The sequence below is a fragment of the Schistocerca nitens genome, chromosome 3, assembly GCF_023898315.1.
Source record: "Schistocerca nitens isolate TAMUIC-IGC-003100 chromosome 3, iqSchNite1.1, whole genome shotgun sequence".
NCBI lineage: Eukaryota > Metazoa > Arthropoda > Insecta > Orthoptera > Acrididae > Schistocerca > Schistocerca nitens.
This window is the reverse complement of record NC_064616.1, coordinates 55461203-55475424: the sequence shown is the minus strand read 5'-3', so window position 1 is coordinate 55475424 and position 14222 is coordinate 55461203. Positions and strand designations below refer to the sequence as shown.

Genomic DNA, 14222 nt, shown 5'->3' with positions numbered 1-14222 from the left:
TCATATTTGACAGGGACCTTCTTTTACAGTCTGATGATGAGCTGCGCACCAGTTTAGAGTGGCGAGGTGTACATTTTGTCCACCAGGGTCTGAGGGATAATCAGGTTGCCACCGGTGCCTTCATCTTGGCCTTCAAGGGTGATACATTGCCCAAGAAAGTCAGGGTGATGGTGTAGTGCTGTGATGTAAAACCCTATGCCCCTCCCCTGATGCAGTGCTTTAAGTGCAGGAAGTTCGGCCATATGTCTTCCTGCTGTACTTAGAGCGTCACATGTCAAGATTGCGGACCCCCCATCGCATCCCAATACTCCATGTGCCCCACCTACCATCTGTGTCAACTGCAGAGAGCACCAAACGCCTTGATCGCCAGACTGCAGGATTCTCCCTGGACCGACTGACCTACACTGAGGCTAAGAGAAAATTTGAACACCTGCATCCTGTGTGTATGACATCGTCTGCGCCACCTACTTCGGTAGCAACACTCCCCCCCCCCCCCCCCCCCCCAACCATCAGGGACGTCCGTCCCCACTTCTAAACTGGAGAAGGATAGGCCTTCTTTGGCTTCTCTCACTAGCAAGGGGTCCCTTGGGTCACTCCCTTCCCAGGTTTCTGCTAGTGAGGAAACAACACCCGCCAGTGGCTGAAGAGCCCAAAAGCAGCTGGTCGTAGGGCTTCACACTCATCTTCAGTCCCGGAGACTGAACCAGTGAAGTCCTCCCCTGTTAAGTTTTACACACGCTATCTGCATTGCCCTCCAGGTAACCTGGTTCCTAGCAATGCAGACCCCTGCCGTCTGTTGGCTATAAGGGATATTAGAGGAACCATACCGACTATAATCGAGTGTCAGGTGGAGTTTGCGTTTATGTCCTAAACTCAGTCTGTAGTGAAACTGTACCCCTTCAAACCATTCTTGAACCTGTGGCTGTCAAGGACGACGCAGGATATAACAGTCTGCAATGTATATCTTTCCGCAGATGGTGCAATACCCCTGAATGTGTTAGCTGCACTGATTGATCAACTCCCTAAACCTTTCCTACTTTTGGGAGATTTTAATGCCCATAACCCCTTGTGGGGTGACACCGTGCTTACTGGCGGAGGCAGAGATGCCAGAATTTACTGCCTCAATTCGACCTCTGCCTCTTAAATACTGAGGCTGCCACACATTTCAGTGTGGCTCATGGTAGTTACTCGGCCATTGATTTATCACTTTGCAGCCCAGGTCTTCTCCCATCTATCCACTGGAGAGCACATGACGACCTGTGTGATAGTGACCACTTCCCTGTCTTCCTGTCACTGACCAAGCGTCAGGCCCACGGACGCCTGCCCAGATGGGCTTTAAACAAGGCGGACTCGGAAACTTTCACCTCTGCTGTCACCATTGAATCTCCCCCACATGGTAACATCAGTGTGATGGTTGAGCAGGTGACTACAACAATTGTTTCTGCAGCAGAAAACACGATCCATTGCTCATTAGGGTGCCCCTGTCGTAAGAACGTCCCTTGGTGGTCGCCGGAAGTCGTTGAAGCAATTACTTATTGAACGACGGAAGCAGGAGTGTTAGGAGAGATACATCTCTATCATTGGGTGCCATACGTCACATTCCCAAGTCTTGGCAAAGTTCAAATGTCTTTTTGGGTTGCAGACCCCAAAAGGTGTTCCCGGTGTGACCAGAAATAGTGTGTTCTTTACTGACGCGTTCGCAATTGCCGAGTCTTTGCTCAAGCCTCTGCATCGGAGAATTACCCTCCAGCCTTTCACACTCTCAAACGGTGACTGGAAGGGAACGTTCTCTTATTCACTACACGCCACAGTGAATCCTATAACTCCCCATTTACAGAGTGGGAGCTCTTCAGTGCCCTTGCATAATCCCCGACACAGCTCCTGGGCCTGATCAGATCCACAGCCAAATGATTAAACATCTCTCATCTGACTACAAGCCACATCTCCTCGTCATCTTCAACCGGATCTAGTGTGATGGCGTCTTTCCATCGCAATGGCAGGAGAGCACCATCATTCCGGTGCTCAAACCCAGTAAAAACACACTTGATGTGGATAGCTATCGGCCCATCACCCTCACCAACGTTCTTTGTAAACTGCTGGAACGTATTGTGTGTCGGCGGTTGGGTTGGGTCGGGTCCTGGAGTCATGTGGCTTACTGGCTCTGTCAGGGCGGCTTCCGCCACGGTCGCTCTACCACTGATAATCGTGTGTCCCTCAAGTCTGCCATCCGAACAGCCTTTTCCAAATGCCAACACGTGGTTGCTGTCTTTTTTGATTTATGAAAAGCATATGACACGACCTGGCAACATCATATCCTTGCCACATTGTATGAGTGGGGTCTCTGGGGCCCACTCCCAATTTTTATCCGAAACTTTCTGTTGCTCAGTACTTTCCATGCCCAAGTTGGTGCCTCCCATTGTTCCATCCATATCCAGAAGAATGGAGTCCCGCAGGGCTCTGTATTGAGTGTGTGTCTATTTTTTAGTGGCCATTAATGGTCTAGCAGCAGCTGTCAGGCCATCCATCTCATCTTCTCTGTATGCAGACGTCTTGCACTTCTGTCGGTGGCATACCATTCATCCGGACCCAGAACTTTACCTTCATGACGATCCACTCACTGTAGTGTAGTGGAGACATATCGATTCTTAGGACTGGTTTTCGACACTTGGTTGACTTGGCTTCCTCATCTTCTTCAGCTCAAGCAGAAGTGCTGGCAGCACCTCAATGCCCTCCATTGCCTGAGCAACAACAATTGGGGTGCAGATTGCTCTACGCTGCTGCAGCTCTACAAAGCCCTTGTCCAGTCCCGAATTCCCCCCCAGAGGGTCCACAACTCTTTTGTGGATACGTGCGTAGTGAGCACGGCACCCTGAGCTAATGTGGCCTTCCTTCCTTTCCGGGCTGCATACCCTCCCTTTCCGCATCCTTCCCCATCCCCCATCTTCGCGCCCCCCCCCCCCCCCCTCACCTCCGCCTCTTTCCTTCCCTTTCTCCCCCTCTGGGAGTATGTTTTGTGCCTACATCTGGAGACGGACGCTTGAAGCTGTAACAAATTCTTTGCTTTCTCCGCTTGCAAGTCTTCATCCTTCCCTTGTCCTTCTCTTTTGCTTACCTCTTCTCTTTGCCCGTTTCTCCGCTGCGGTGTTTGAGACCTCTCTCCTTTCCTTTCCCTTTCTCTTTTTTCCTCCCTGTGCGTGTCTGACGGCCGACCCACGCATTTCCGGTGACGGGGTAACGCATAATTCCCCGCCCCGGGTAGACAGGTAGGACACGTACGTACCCCCTGGTACCGGCCAGGCCCAGGGAGGGGTGATTACCCGAGCTGATACCTTCCAAAAGTGCCGATTGGTCCCTCCGTCCGTTTGGCGGGAGGTGTGAACAATCACATAAGGCGGGAGTGCCCTCAGAGGGGGGGCCCCACAAGGAAGGAGCGCGCCATCGGAGACGCCGGTAATCATGGGGGATACTTTCGCAATGGTTTCCTCATCTTCTACTATGTCAGCTCACAAGCGTAAGTTCAATCATTCTCAGCCACAGACAGCCCTTCCATCGTTGCCACAGTTCCTTGTTGTTTCTCAGTCTGACGAAGGTCACGACTTCTCTACGGTCAACCCTTTCATTATTCAGAAAGTTGTCGACGCAATTGCAGGTCCTGTAAAGTCTTGTTCCAGATTACGAAATGGCACCTTGTTGTTAGAAACAGTCAGTGCCATCCAGGCACAAAAATTGCTGCGTACTTCACTGCTACACACCTTCCCTGTCCGGGTGGAACTGCACCGTACTTTAAATTCATCACGTGGGGTCATTTATACACGCTCCCTCGACGGATTGTCCGACGAGGAAATTCAACACTACCTGTCTGACCAGTGCGTAACGGCTGTTCATAGAGTCATGAAAAGGGTTGACACGAACATCATTCCAACCCGTACTGTCTTCTTGACATTTGACAAAGTTCAACTCCCATCGAAAATCAAAGCAGGCTATGAGATAATTTCCTTTTGCCCTTACGTCCCAAACCCTGTGCGTTGCTATCGGTGTCAGTGGTTCAATCACACCAGCCAGTCCTGTTCCAATCCGGCCAAATGTGTTACGTGTGGCAAGGATGCCCATGAGGGTGCTTGTCCACCTCCATCCCCTCGTTGCATCAACTGTATGGGTGACCACGCTGCTTCCTCTCGAGATTGCCCCATTTTTAAAGACAAAAAGCTCATTCAGGAAATCAGAGTGAAGAAAAAGGTGTCGACCTTTGCTGCTCGAAAATTATTCGCCAGTCGACAGCCCACCGTGCCTCAGACAGGAAAATACAGCACTGTCCTTGCCTCTCCTCGGCCAACAAAGGAGGCGGCCACGCAGACTTGTGACCTCACCTTTAGTGCCACGGTCGTCAGATCGGCCAGCGCAAAGATCGCCCGTTCAACCTCCCCACTTTTGCCTGCTCACTCTATGGCTCACCCTTCATCAGGTTCTGCTAAATCTCGAGCCCAAAAGTCAGACACCAAGACTTCGAAAAAAGAGCATACTCGTGAAGATTTTTTTACGTACCCCAACTTCACAACCATCGGTTCCTCCTTCATCTAAACATCATGTTTCCAAGAAGGCTAGTAAGAAACCCAGTTCATCTCCTTCTCTGCCAAGGCGTGTCTCATCTACAGCACCACCTGGCGGTAATCGCCCTCGGCCATCTTCTGTGTCGCCGAGGTGCACTGCTGGCGGCCGATCAACCTGCCGATCGCTGGTGGCAGGAGCTGCTCCTGAACAACCTATGGATCAGGATCTTCTGCCTTCGGCTGAATGCCATTCCATGCTGTCGGTCGCAAGCTCTGAGCAGTCGCTGAGTTGACGGCAACCTTGGTCACATTCCTCCATTTTCTGTTCACCCTATGTCCATTATCCACTGGAATATCCGCGGCCTTCGAGCCAATCGGGATGAATTGTCGATCCTCTTACGATCCTACTCGCCGGTCATCTTCTGTCTTCAGGAAACAAAGCTGCGTCCCCATGACCGCTTTGTTCCCCCCCATTTTCAGTCCGTCCGATTTGATCTCCCCTCTGTTGAAGGCACTCCAGCAAATGGAGGACTCATGATTCTTCTCCATGATACTCTCCATTATCACCCAATCCCCTTAAACACTTCCTTCCAAGCTGTCGCTGTCCGTCTTTCCCTTCCTGAATATACCTTTTCTCTTTGTACTGTATACATTCCATCGTCCACACCAATGGCACGAGCTGATCTTCATCTTCTTGGTCAGCTTCCACCCGCTTTGGGGATCTCCACATCCTTGTCCGCGTGGCTCACTATTGCTAGACGTCTTCCACCAGGCGGATCTAGTTTGCCTCAACACTGGGGACCCTATTTTTGTCTGCCTCCACGACAAATTTCTCTCATTTGGACCTTTCGGTCGGTACTGTTCCGCTAGCTCGGCGCTTCGAATGGTTCGCCCTTGATGATACACACTCGAGTGACCACTTTCCATGTGTCCTTAGACTGCAGCCTCAACTGCCATATATGCGCCCGCGACGCTGGAAGTTTGGCGAAGCCGATTGGACACTTTTTTCGTCTCTAGCGACATTCGACGACCGTCACTTTCCTAGCATCGACGATGAGGTCACACATATTACAGGCGTTATTCTTACAGCTGCAGAACGTTCAATACACGCACCTCCGCATTGCCCTGGCGCGCCCCAGTTCCTTGGTGGAACGCGGCATGCCGTGACGCAATACGTGAGCGGCGACGTGCTCTTCGCATTTTCCGCCACCATCCTACTTTGGACAACTGTATCCGCTATAAACAGTTCCGAGTGCAATGCCGTCGTGTCATCCGCGATAGCAAGAAGGCAAGCTGGAAATTCTTTACTAGCTCATTTAACACCTTCACTCCCTCCTCGGAAGTTTGGAGTCGGATTCGACGGTTCTCAGGCACGCCTAGTTTCTCCCCGGTCTCTGGGCTCACTGTCGCACATGATACATTAGTGGACCCCGTCGCAATTTCTAACTCATTGGGTCAACACTTTGCTGAGATTTCGAGCTCTTCAAATTATCCGCCAGCGTTTCTCTTGAAGAAACGTGCAGCGGAAGTGCGACCTCTTGCTTTCTCCTCTCAAAATCGCGAAAGCTACAATACTGTTTTCTCCATGCAGGAACTCCAACATGCACTCTCTTCTTCTCGCTCCTCTGCCCCAGGACCGAATGGTATCCACATCCAAATGTTGCTGCATTTATCATACCATAGTCTGCATTACCTCCTTCGCCTTTATAATCGAATTTGGACCGATAGTACTTTTCCCAGACGATGGCGGGAAGCTATCGTCGTTCCTGTTCCGAAACCTGGAAAGGATAAACATCTCCCCTTTAGCTATCGCCCCATTTCTCTCACGAGTAGTGTATGTAAGGTTTTGGAGCGTATGGTGAATTGCCGTTTAGCTTGGTGGCTGGAGTCCCGCAGTCTTTTAACACCTGCCCAATGCGGTTTCCGAAAGCATCGTTCTGCAGTTGACCATTTTGTTGCTCTCTCCACTTATATCATGAACAATTTTCTCCGGAAACACCAAACAGTAGCAATATTTTTTGATCTGGAGAGAGCATATGATACCTGTTGGAGGACAGGCATCCTCCGCACACTGTTCTCTTGGGGCTTTCGAGGTCGGCTGCCCCTTTTTCTTCATGAATTTATGGCAGAGCTCACATTTAGAGTGCGGGTGAACACCACTCTCTCCCGTACTTTCTCCCAAGAAAACGGGGTACCCCAGGGCTCCGTGCTGAGTGTTGTACTGTTTGCCATTGCCATAAATCCGATTATGGATTGTCTCCTTCCTGATGTCTCAGGCTCCCTCTTTGTGGATGATTTTGCAATCTACTACAGCTCTCAACGGACCAGCCTTCTTGAACGACGTCTTCAAGGATGTCTCGATCGCCTCCACTCTTGGAGCATCGAAACCGGCTTCCATTTTTCTCCCAGTAAGACCGTTTGTGTTAATTTTTGGCGACGTAAGGAGTTTCTTCCACCCTCCTTACATCTAGGACCTGTCAACCTTCCGTTTCCGGACGTCGCTAGATTCTTGGGTCTTATGTTTGACAGAAAACTGTGCTGGTCCTCCCACGTTTCCTATCTTTCGGCTCACTGTCTGCGATCCCTCAACACCCTCCATGTCCTGAATGGTACCTCCCGGGGAGCGGACCGAGTGGTCCTTCTCCACCTCTATCGCGCCTTAGTGCGCTCGAAATTGGACTATGGAAGCATAGTTTACTCCTCTGCTCGGCCGTCTATTCTTCGGCGTCTCCACTCTATCCACCACCGTGGATTACGTTTAGTGTCTGGAGCTTTTTACACCAGCCCTGTGGAAAGCCTCTATGCTGAGACTGCTGAACCTCCGCTGTCCAATCAGCGAGCTGTCCTTCTGAGTCGTTATGCTAGCCATCTGTCTTACATGCCTGCTAATCCGGCCCATGACATTTTTTTCGATGCCTCCTTGGATGTAGGGTATGCAGGCCGCCCTTCCTCCCTACTACCACCGGGAGTCCTCTTCCGTCAACTGCTCCATTCTCTTTCCTTCCGCTTTCCTAAAACCTTCTTGACAACTTGGGGCACAGTACCGCCTTGGCTCCGTCCCCGGATCTGCCTGCTCCGTGACCTTTGTCAATTCTCCAACGATGGTACCCCTTCACTTGTTTATCGTCGGGCATTTGATGCTCTATGTGCACAAATGAAGGAAGCCACATTTATTTACACTGATGGCTCGAAAACATCATTAGGTGTAGGGAGTGCCTATATTGTTGGTGACACCCCAAATCGATTTCGGCTTCCCGACCAGTGTTCGGTTTATACTGCGGAGCTTTACGCTGTTCTCCAGGCTGTCCACTACATCCGCCGCCATCAGCAGATACAGTATGTTATCTGTTCAGATTCTCTCAGCTCTCTACTCAGTCTCCAAGCTCTGTACCCTGTCCACCCTCTGGTCCACCGGATTCAGGACTGCCTCCACTTGCTCCATTTGGGGGGCGTCTCTGTGTGTGGCATTCCTCTGGCTCCCAGGACATGTTGGTATCTGTGGCAATGAGGCAGCCGATATAGCGGCCAAGGCTGCAGTCTTTCTTCTTCGGCCAGCTATTCGATCGATTCCCTTCGCCGATCTACGGAGTGTTTTATGTCGTTGTGTTGTTCTTTTATGGCACGCACATTGGTCGACACTTCCCCATAATAAATTGCGGGACGTGAAAGCTCTTCCCTGTGCTTGGACCTCTTCCTCCCGAACGCGTCGTCGGGAGGAGCTAATTTTAACTAGACTCCGGATAGGGCACTGTCTTTTTAGCCATCGACATCTTTTAAGTGGCGATCCTCCCCCACTCTGTCCCCACTGCTCTCATCTGTGGACGGTAAGATACCTTTTAATTGAGTGCCCCTATTTTACTCCGTTACGCGCCCGTCTACAGCTGTCGCCTGATATATCGTCCATTTTAGCGGATGACACGTGCTCGGCCGATCGCGTTCTCGAGTTCATTAGTGCCAGTGAGATGACGTCAGTCATTTGAAGCTCTTTCTGGGGACAACCAATTCCTTTCTGTAGTGGATTTTTAAGCTTTCCTTCTGCTTTTAGTTTCTCCAATTTTTTGAGTTTCGTTCCCATTGCTGCTGCCTTCCATTTTCGTTTTTTACCGTTTCCTAAGCCACAGACCGGGCGCTAATGACCATAGCAGTTTTGCGCCCAAAAAAAAAAAAAGTCCGAATTGACTGTGGGAGTGTGGTTTATGGTTTGGCAGTGCCCTCAGCATTGCATTTACTCGACCCTGTGCACCACTGCAGGGTTCGACTAGCGACAGGAGCTTTAGGAGGAGTCTGGTGACCAGCGTACTGGTGGAGGCTGGGGTCCCTCCATTGCAGATCAGACGTGTGCAACTGCTCGCCAGTTATGCAGCACACATTCATAGTTCTCCTGAGCATACGAATTGCTGTCTCCTTTTCCTGCCTGCGGCAGTCCATCTCCCACATCAGTGGCCCAGGTCTGGGCTAATGATTGCGGTTTGTGTGCGGTCCCTTCTCTCTAAACTGGAGTCCTTCACTTTACCCCCTCTACTTGCGATCCATTCACATATGTCTTGGCCGCATCTTCGTCTGGACCTGTCACGTGGCCATAAGGACTCCGTTAACCCTGCGGCTCTCCACTGTTACTTCCTCTTGATTCTTGAAGTCATCCGGGGCTCTGAAGTGGTTTACACTGATGGCTCAATGACTGATGGTCATGTAGGCTTTGCCTATGTTGACGGCGGCCATATTGAACAGCATTCCTTACCTGATGGCTGCAGAGTATGTAGCCATTTCTTGTGCACTTCAGTATCTCTGTTCATGCCCCTGGGGGGTCTTTTCCTTTTATGTACTGACTCCTTGAGCAGCCTGAAAACTATCGACCAGTGCTACCCTCGTCATCCTTTGGTAGCGTCCTTCCAGGAGTCCGTCTATGCCCTGGAATGGTCCAGTCATTCAGTGGTGTTCGTCTGGACCCCTGGTCACGTCGGAATCCCAGGAAATGAACTTGCTGACAGGCTGGCCAAACAGGCTACATGGAAACCACTTCTGGAGATGGGCATCCCTGCAACTGACCTGCGTTCGTTATTACACTGCAAGGTTTTTCAGCTTTGGGAAATGGAATGACAAAATATCATTATGCAGAACAAACTTAAGAGCCATTAATGGGACCACAAATGTGTGGAAGTCCTCAATGAGGGCCTATCGCAGGGACCTCCTGTGCTGTGAAGACCCACCTCAGTGTCGGTGTGGCACCCTGTTGACAGTGACCCATATTCTTCTGCTCTGTCCTTCTTTGGCTGTCCTGAGACTTCACCTTTGGTTGCCAGACTCGTTTTCATTGATTTTAGCAGACAACGCCTCATCATCTGATTTGGTTTTACATTCCATCTGTGAGGGTGGGTTTTATCATTTTATCTGCATTTTAACGCATGTCCTTTGTCCCTCTGTGTCCTCCACCCTATAGGTTTTAGGGTGGAGGTTTTAATGTGTTGCAGAGTGGCTGGCTTTTCCTTCTTATTTCTGTGGTTGGCCAGCCACTGGAATCTGCTTTCTTGTTTTACTCTCTTCTAACTGTTTTTTGCATCTCTCTGTTGTTTTCTTGTCCTGTTTTGTTCCTTTCAGTGTTCGTTTCTTTCTTTCTTTCCATTTTGTTCTATGTCTCACCTGTTTTATTCTCACACTTGTGGCATTGTTTTATTAGGAACAAGCGACCGATGACCGCGTAGTTTGGTCCCTGTCCCCCTCTTTTAAACCAACCAACCATCTCTAATGTACTGTCACATAGACTAGTCTGTCCGACGATGGAGGGACTGATGACCTAGTAGTTTGGTCCCCAACCAACCACTTATAATCCAGTCATATGATTTTTCCAATCCCATGCTACTGGGTATTCAGGCATTCTGATCCAGACACTTAAGTTTGCTATTTTAAGTAAATGCCTATTCATGAGTGTGGATGAAGAACCGAACTAAAAGCTACTTATTGGCACTCAGTAAAAAGCAAATATCAGAACAACAGTGAGGACAGGAGACGACGAGTGCCGTAGTCAACAATGATTTCACGGTGGTAAAACAATCAAATATTTCAACTTCGAATTGAATGTGTTGGGGACCAGGAGACTTCAATTGTTGCTCCCAGCTGTCCAGAGCGGTGCAAATGTGGTTGCAGACTGTTTACAGTGATGGCTCAAGATAGGCTTAACTGTGAGACTTAAGCACCAATGTGTGAATGTGAATAATACTTCATGTCTGTGAAATACTATACCTGCTATTTTTCAAAGGCTGTCAAATGTAAACAGGTTTGTGTGCATGGGTATGATTTGTATGCAAATAAAAAGTAATATAATTTTCTGCACAATATATTTACCTTCTACACAAATAGGTGGCTGAATAAGTGTTTAAAGACTAGATTCAAATTATTTTTAATTAATGGACATCCTCACACCTTTTCAGTGAAACAGAATGCAGACAGTTGGAAAAATGTCAGTATTTCTTTCTTCTTCACATACCACTTTCATACTCAGTTTTGTATCCCCAGTGATGCATCAGCTTAACTGGATGTTAATTGCATTAATGACTTAATCCACAGCAATATATTAATCAGTTTTAAATCATGAAAAGGAGAATGTATATTTAGTGCATAATTAAATGAATATGTATATTGCTTATTTTAAGTTTGTCATACCTGTTGAGATATCTTCACGTATGCCCAGGGGTAGGTCTACCTTCCGGAGGTATGTGAATCCTTGTACCACTGCTTAAGTTCAATTAATGAAAGTACTACAGACTCAGAAGAATGAACAGATAACTTTGAGAGAGAGAGAAAATTTTGGCAGATAGCATATTGAATTAACACTTTTTCAGGGGAAGTGGATCCAGAAAGAATTGGCTCAGGAATACAGTTTGGAGACAGTACCACTCGCCGACTCCACAGAGAGAGCAACAGGCGACCACCCGATTGTATTTGCCGCATGTGAACAGAATGTGTCTGTTTTGTGATAAATATTTTTCATTGAGAATTCAGTGAATTGTTGTTGTTTTAAAATGTGAATCATAATGCATGCTGAGGTTTGATTTATGTTTATAATAAAAGCTATATATTGCATATATAGAATACTATAGAATATTTGTAACAAATATAAAATTAATAGATTACACTAATGCCATAAACAAAGTTTGCTGTATTAGTCACTGGCCAAATGACTTAAGAGAAGGTATCATGTGGCACAAGAATCTCAAAATAACATATAAGGGAAATCATTTCCTGTAATCTAAAATAAGTGATGAATGTAGTTGTACTTAAAAAAAAAATTGTATGACAATGCCTTATGGTACTTAAAGGTTTAATTCACAGAAAACATTTTATAAAATACTAAAGTTATGTTCATTCAAAACTCTATGCAACTGAAATTACATTTTATTCCAAATACAAGCTAAATGGTAAGATATTCTTCCATTACTTTTTCTCACCTTGTGTTTACTATAAGGATCTAATGATTTAAACATAACTTCTGCTGACATTGCATTGTGTACAACTAAGTTGAAAAATATCTATTTTAGTAAATATACTACTACATAGTAAATTAAATCAGACATCAAAACTATTCTCATTTATACTTACTTGTTTATTAAAAAGTACAGATACTAATGACATACGTCAACCCATACTTGTATGGTCAGATATCCATTTATTACACTGCAGAGTCACTATTGTCATTAACTGACATTTAAATCATTTTGTCCATACATAAAAATATGACTTCTACAAATCATATATGTAGTAAAATGAAACTTGGAGCTGTTAACACATCGTTGCCTCTGAAGAACAGTTAAAACTGTTGAATTTGGTTGTTAGTTCCAATGTTACGTGTGTAGGACAAGGCAATGAGCAGTGAATGAATTTTGGATACATAACAGGTCAAAATACACGTTTAAGTGAGATGTCTTAAACGTAGCACCAGAACTTGGCTGCAATTAGACTTTTAGCCAGGAATGTAATCATAGAGACTTTTAGGACATAACTACATTTATATAGCCGAAAAAAAGTGTATATAGAATCAGCAAGTGACCTCCTCTTGGAAACACCAATTATCATCTAAGAAAATGTATGGTGTTATTTCAAATGTATGTTCAAATAGACAACTATTGTAGAATACTAACAACATAAAAAAAGAGCTGTGCACTAAGTAATGTAGGCAGCCAGCTTGCTTAACCATTCCTTAAAATTACTGGATAAGTTACATATCATGTAAAATATTTAATGTACTCAATTCCTGTATTTCAGTTGTCACAAATTCACATTTCAATCCTCTTTGATTATTGTGGTCTCTGAAAGCCTGGTGACAACTATTACTAGTTAAACAGAATGTATATCTTTATGAAAGAAAACAATTCTCATTCAAATTCACAACCTGTTTTAAAACAGGAATTATCAGTTGAAATCTGTTGACTTTTCCTGCACGTGTATGGAATTATAGTGGTGCTACATGCATTTTATTACAAGCCGAACATTTTGAATTTAAACCAGTAAAAATAAAATAAAAGCTCTTAAGAAATTAGACTATAAGACCAAATGAATAAAATCACAGCTTCCGATTATCTTTAAAAATATTTATATTGTGCATTAATTTATTGATTTCAAATTTAAAAAAACTGACACTCTTCAATTTGTAAAGCAATTTTACATATAATAAAAAGCTGTTAGTTGAAATAAAACATTTATTGGGAACCAGCCACTGCTGTCAGATTAATGTGCCTGTCTGTAAAGCTATCCCTGAAAATGTAAATGTGCGTTTTAATCATCGTGGTCCTGTTAAAGACATTATAGTGTCCCTGTTACTGGCTCCAGCTAAAGTCCACTTTTCGACAAGAAACATGGAGGGTTGTTAGTCATGGAATCCAAATCACACTGTGATTTGGCAATTTATTTTTAATTAATTGTACCAGGTGTGAACATATTGTAACAAAACTGCCATAAACACATGCAACTCACCAATCTGAATAAACTCAAATTTGAGACATACTGATAGTCAATTTTTTACTTACAAGTGGTGTGTGTGTGTGTGTGTGTGTGTGTGTGTGTGTGTGTGTGTGTGAGTGAGAGAGAGAGAGAGAGAGAGAGAGAGAGAGAGAGAGAGAATCCTAAATTTAGAAGTTGGATCACTTGTATTGCATTTACATACATCTAATTTGGTCTTTCATTTGTGTACAGCCTCATTCGAGTGATTACAGATTTGCAGATTTGGGACTTAGAAACTTGTTTCAGCAGATTTTTTTCCAGGTGAAATTTTAACTTGCCAACTTGAAAATTCAACAGAGGAGGAAAATAATAATACATGTATTTGAATGTGCTTTGTGATTGGAATTAGTTATGTATTAGCATTTCCTTTGTTATATGCACTATGAAATCTCAGTGCTTCAAGTATGCCAATATTTTTGCATTTGTTCATTGTACACAATCATTAGCATACTGACCACTATTGTCCAGTATGTCCTACGCAACCCAATTACAAGGACGACAGCTGCTTCAGAGCAAGTAAATGTTTTCCTGTGGACTGGGAGATTAATTACAGGCAGATTGGATTAACATAGCTGACTGGGTATCACGTTTGGCAATAGTGAATTTGTGAACTAGGTTCTTTCTTAACTATGTTGGATAACAGTAAACTTATCACCTGAAAGAGGTTGTATTGCATTACATTAC

The 14222-nt window shown here is 45.8% G+C and overlaps 1 protein-coding gene across 2 annotated transcripts in view; it reads left to right on the top strand.

Annotated features, from left to right (window-relative positions):
• LOC126248017 (ras-related protein Rab-4B) overlaps window positions 1-13541 on the top strand; it is a 111616-nt gene extending 98075 nt beyond the window's left edge. For both annotated transcript variants that reach the window (XM_049948601.1, XM_049948602.1), the window contains one exon: window positions 11384-13541. In XM_049948601.1, coding sequence (XP_049804558.1) covers window positions 11384-11496 — 113 coding nt within the window. In that variant the 3' untranslated portion in view covers window positions 11497-13541. The remainder of the gene's footprint in view (window positions 1-11383) is intronic.
• The last annotated feature ends 681 nt before the right edge of the window (window positions 13542-14222 follow it).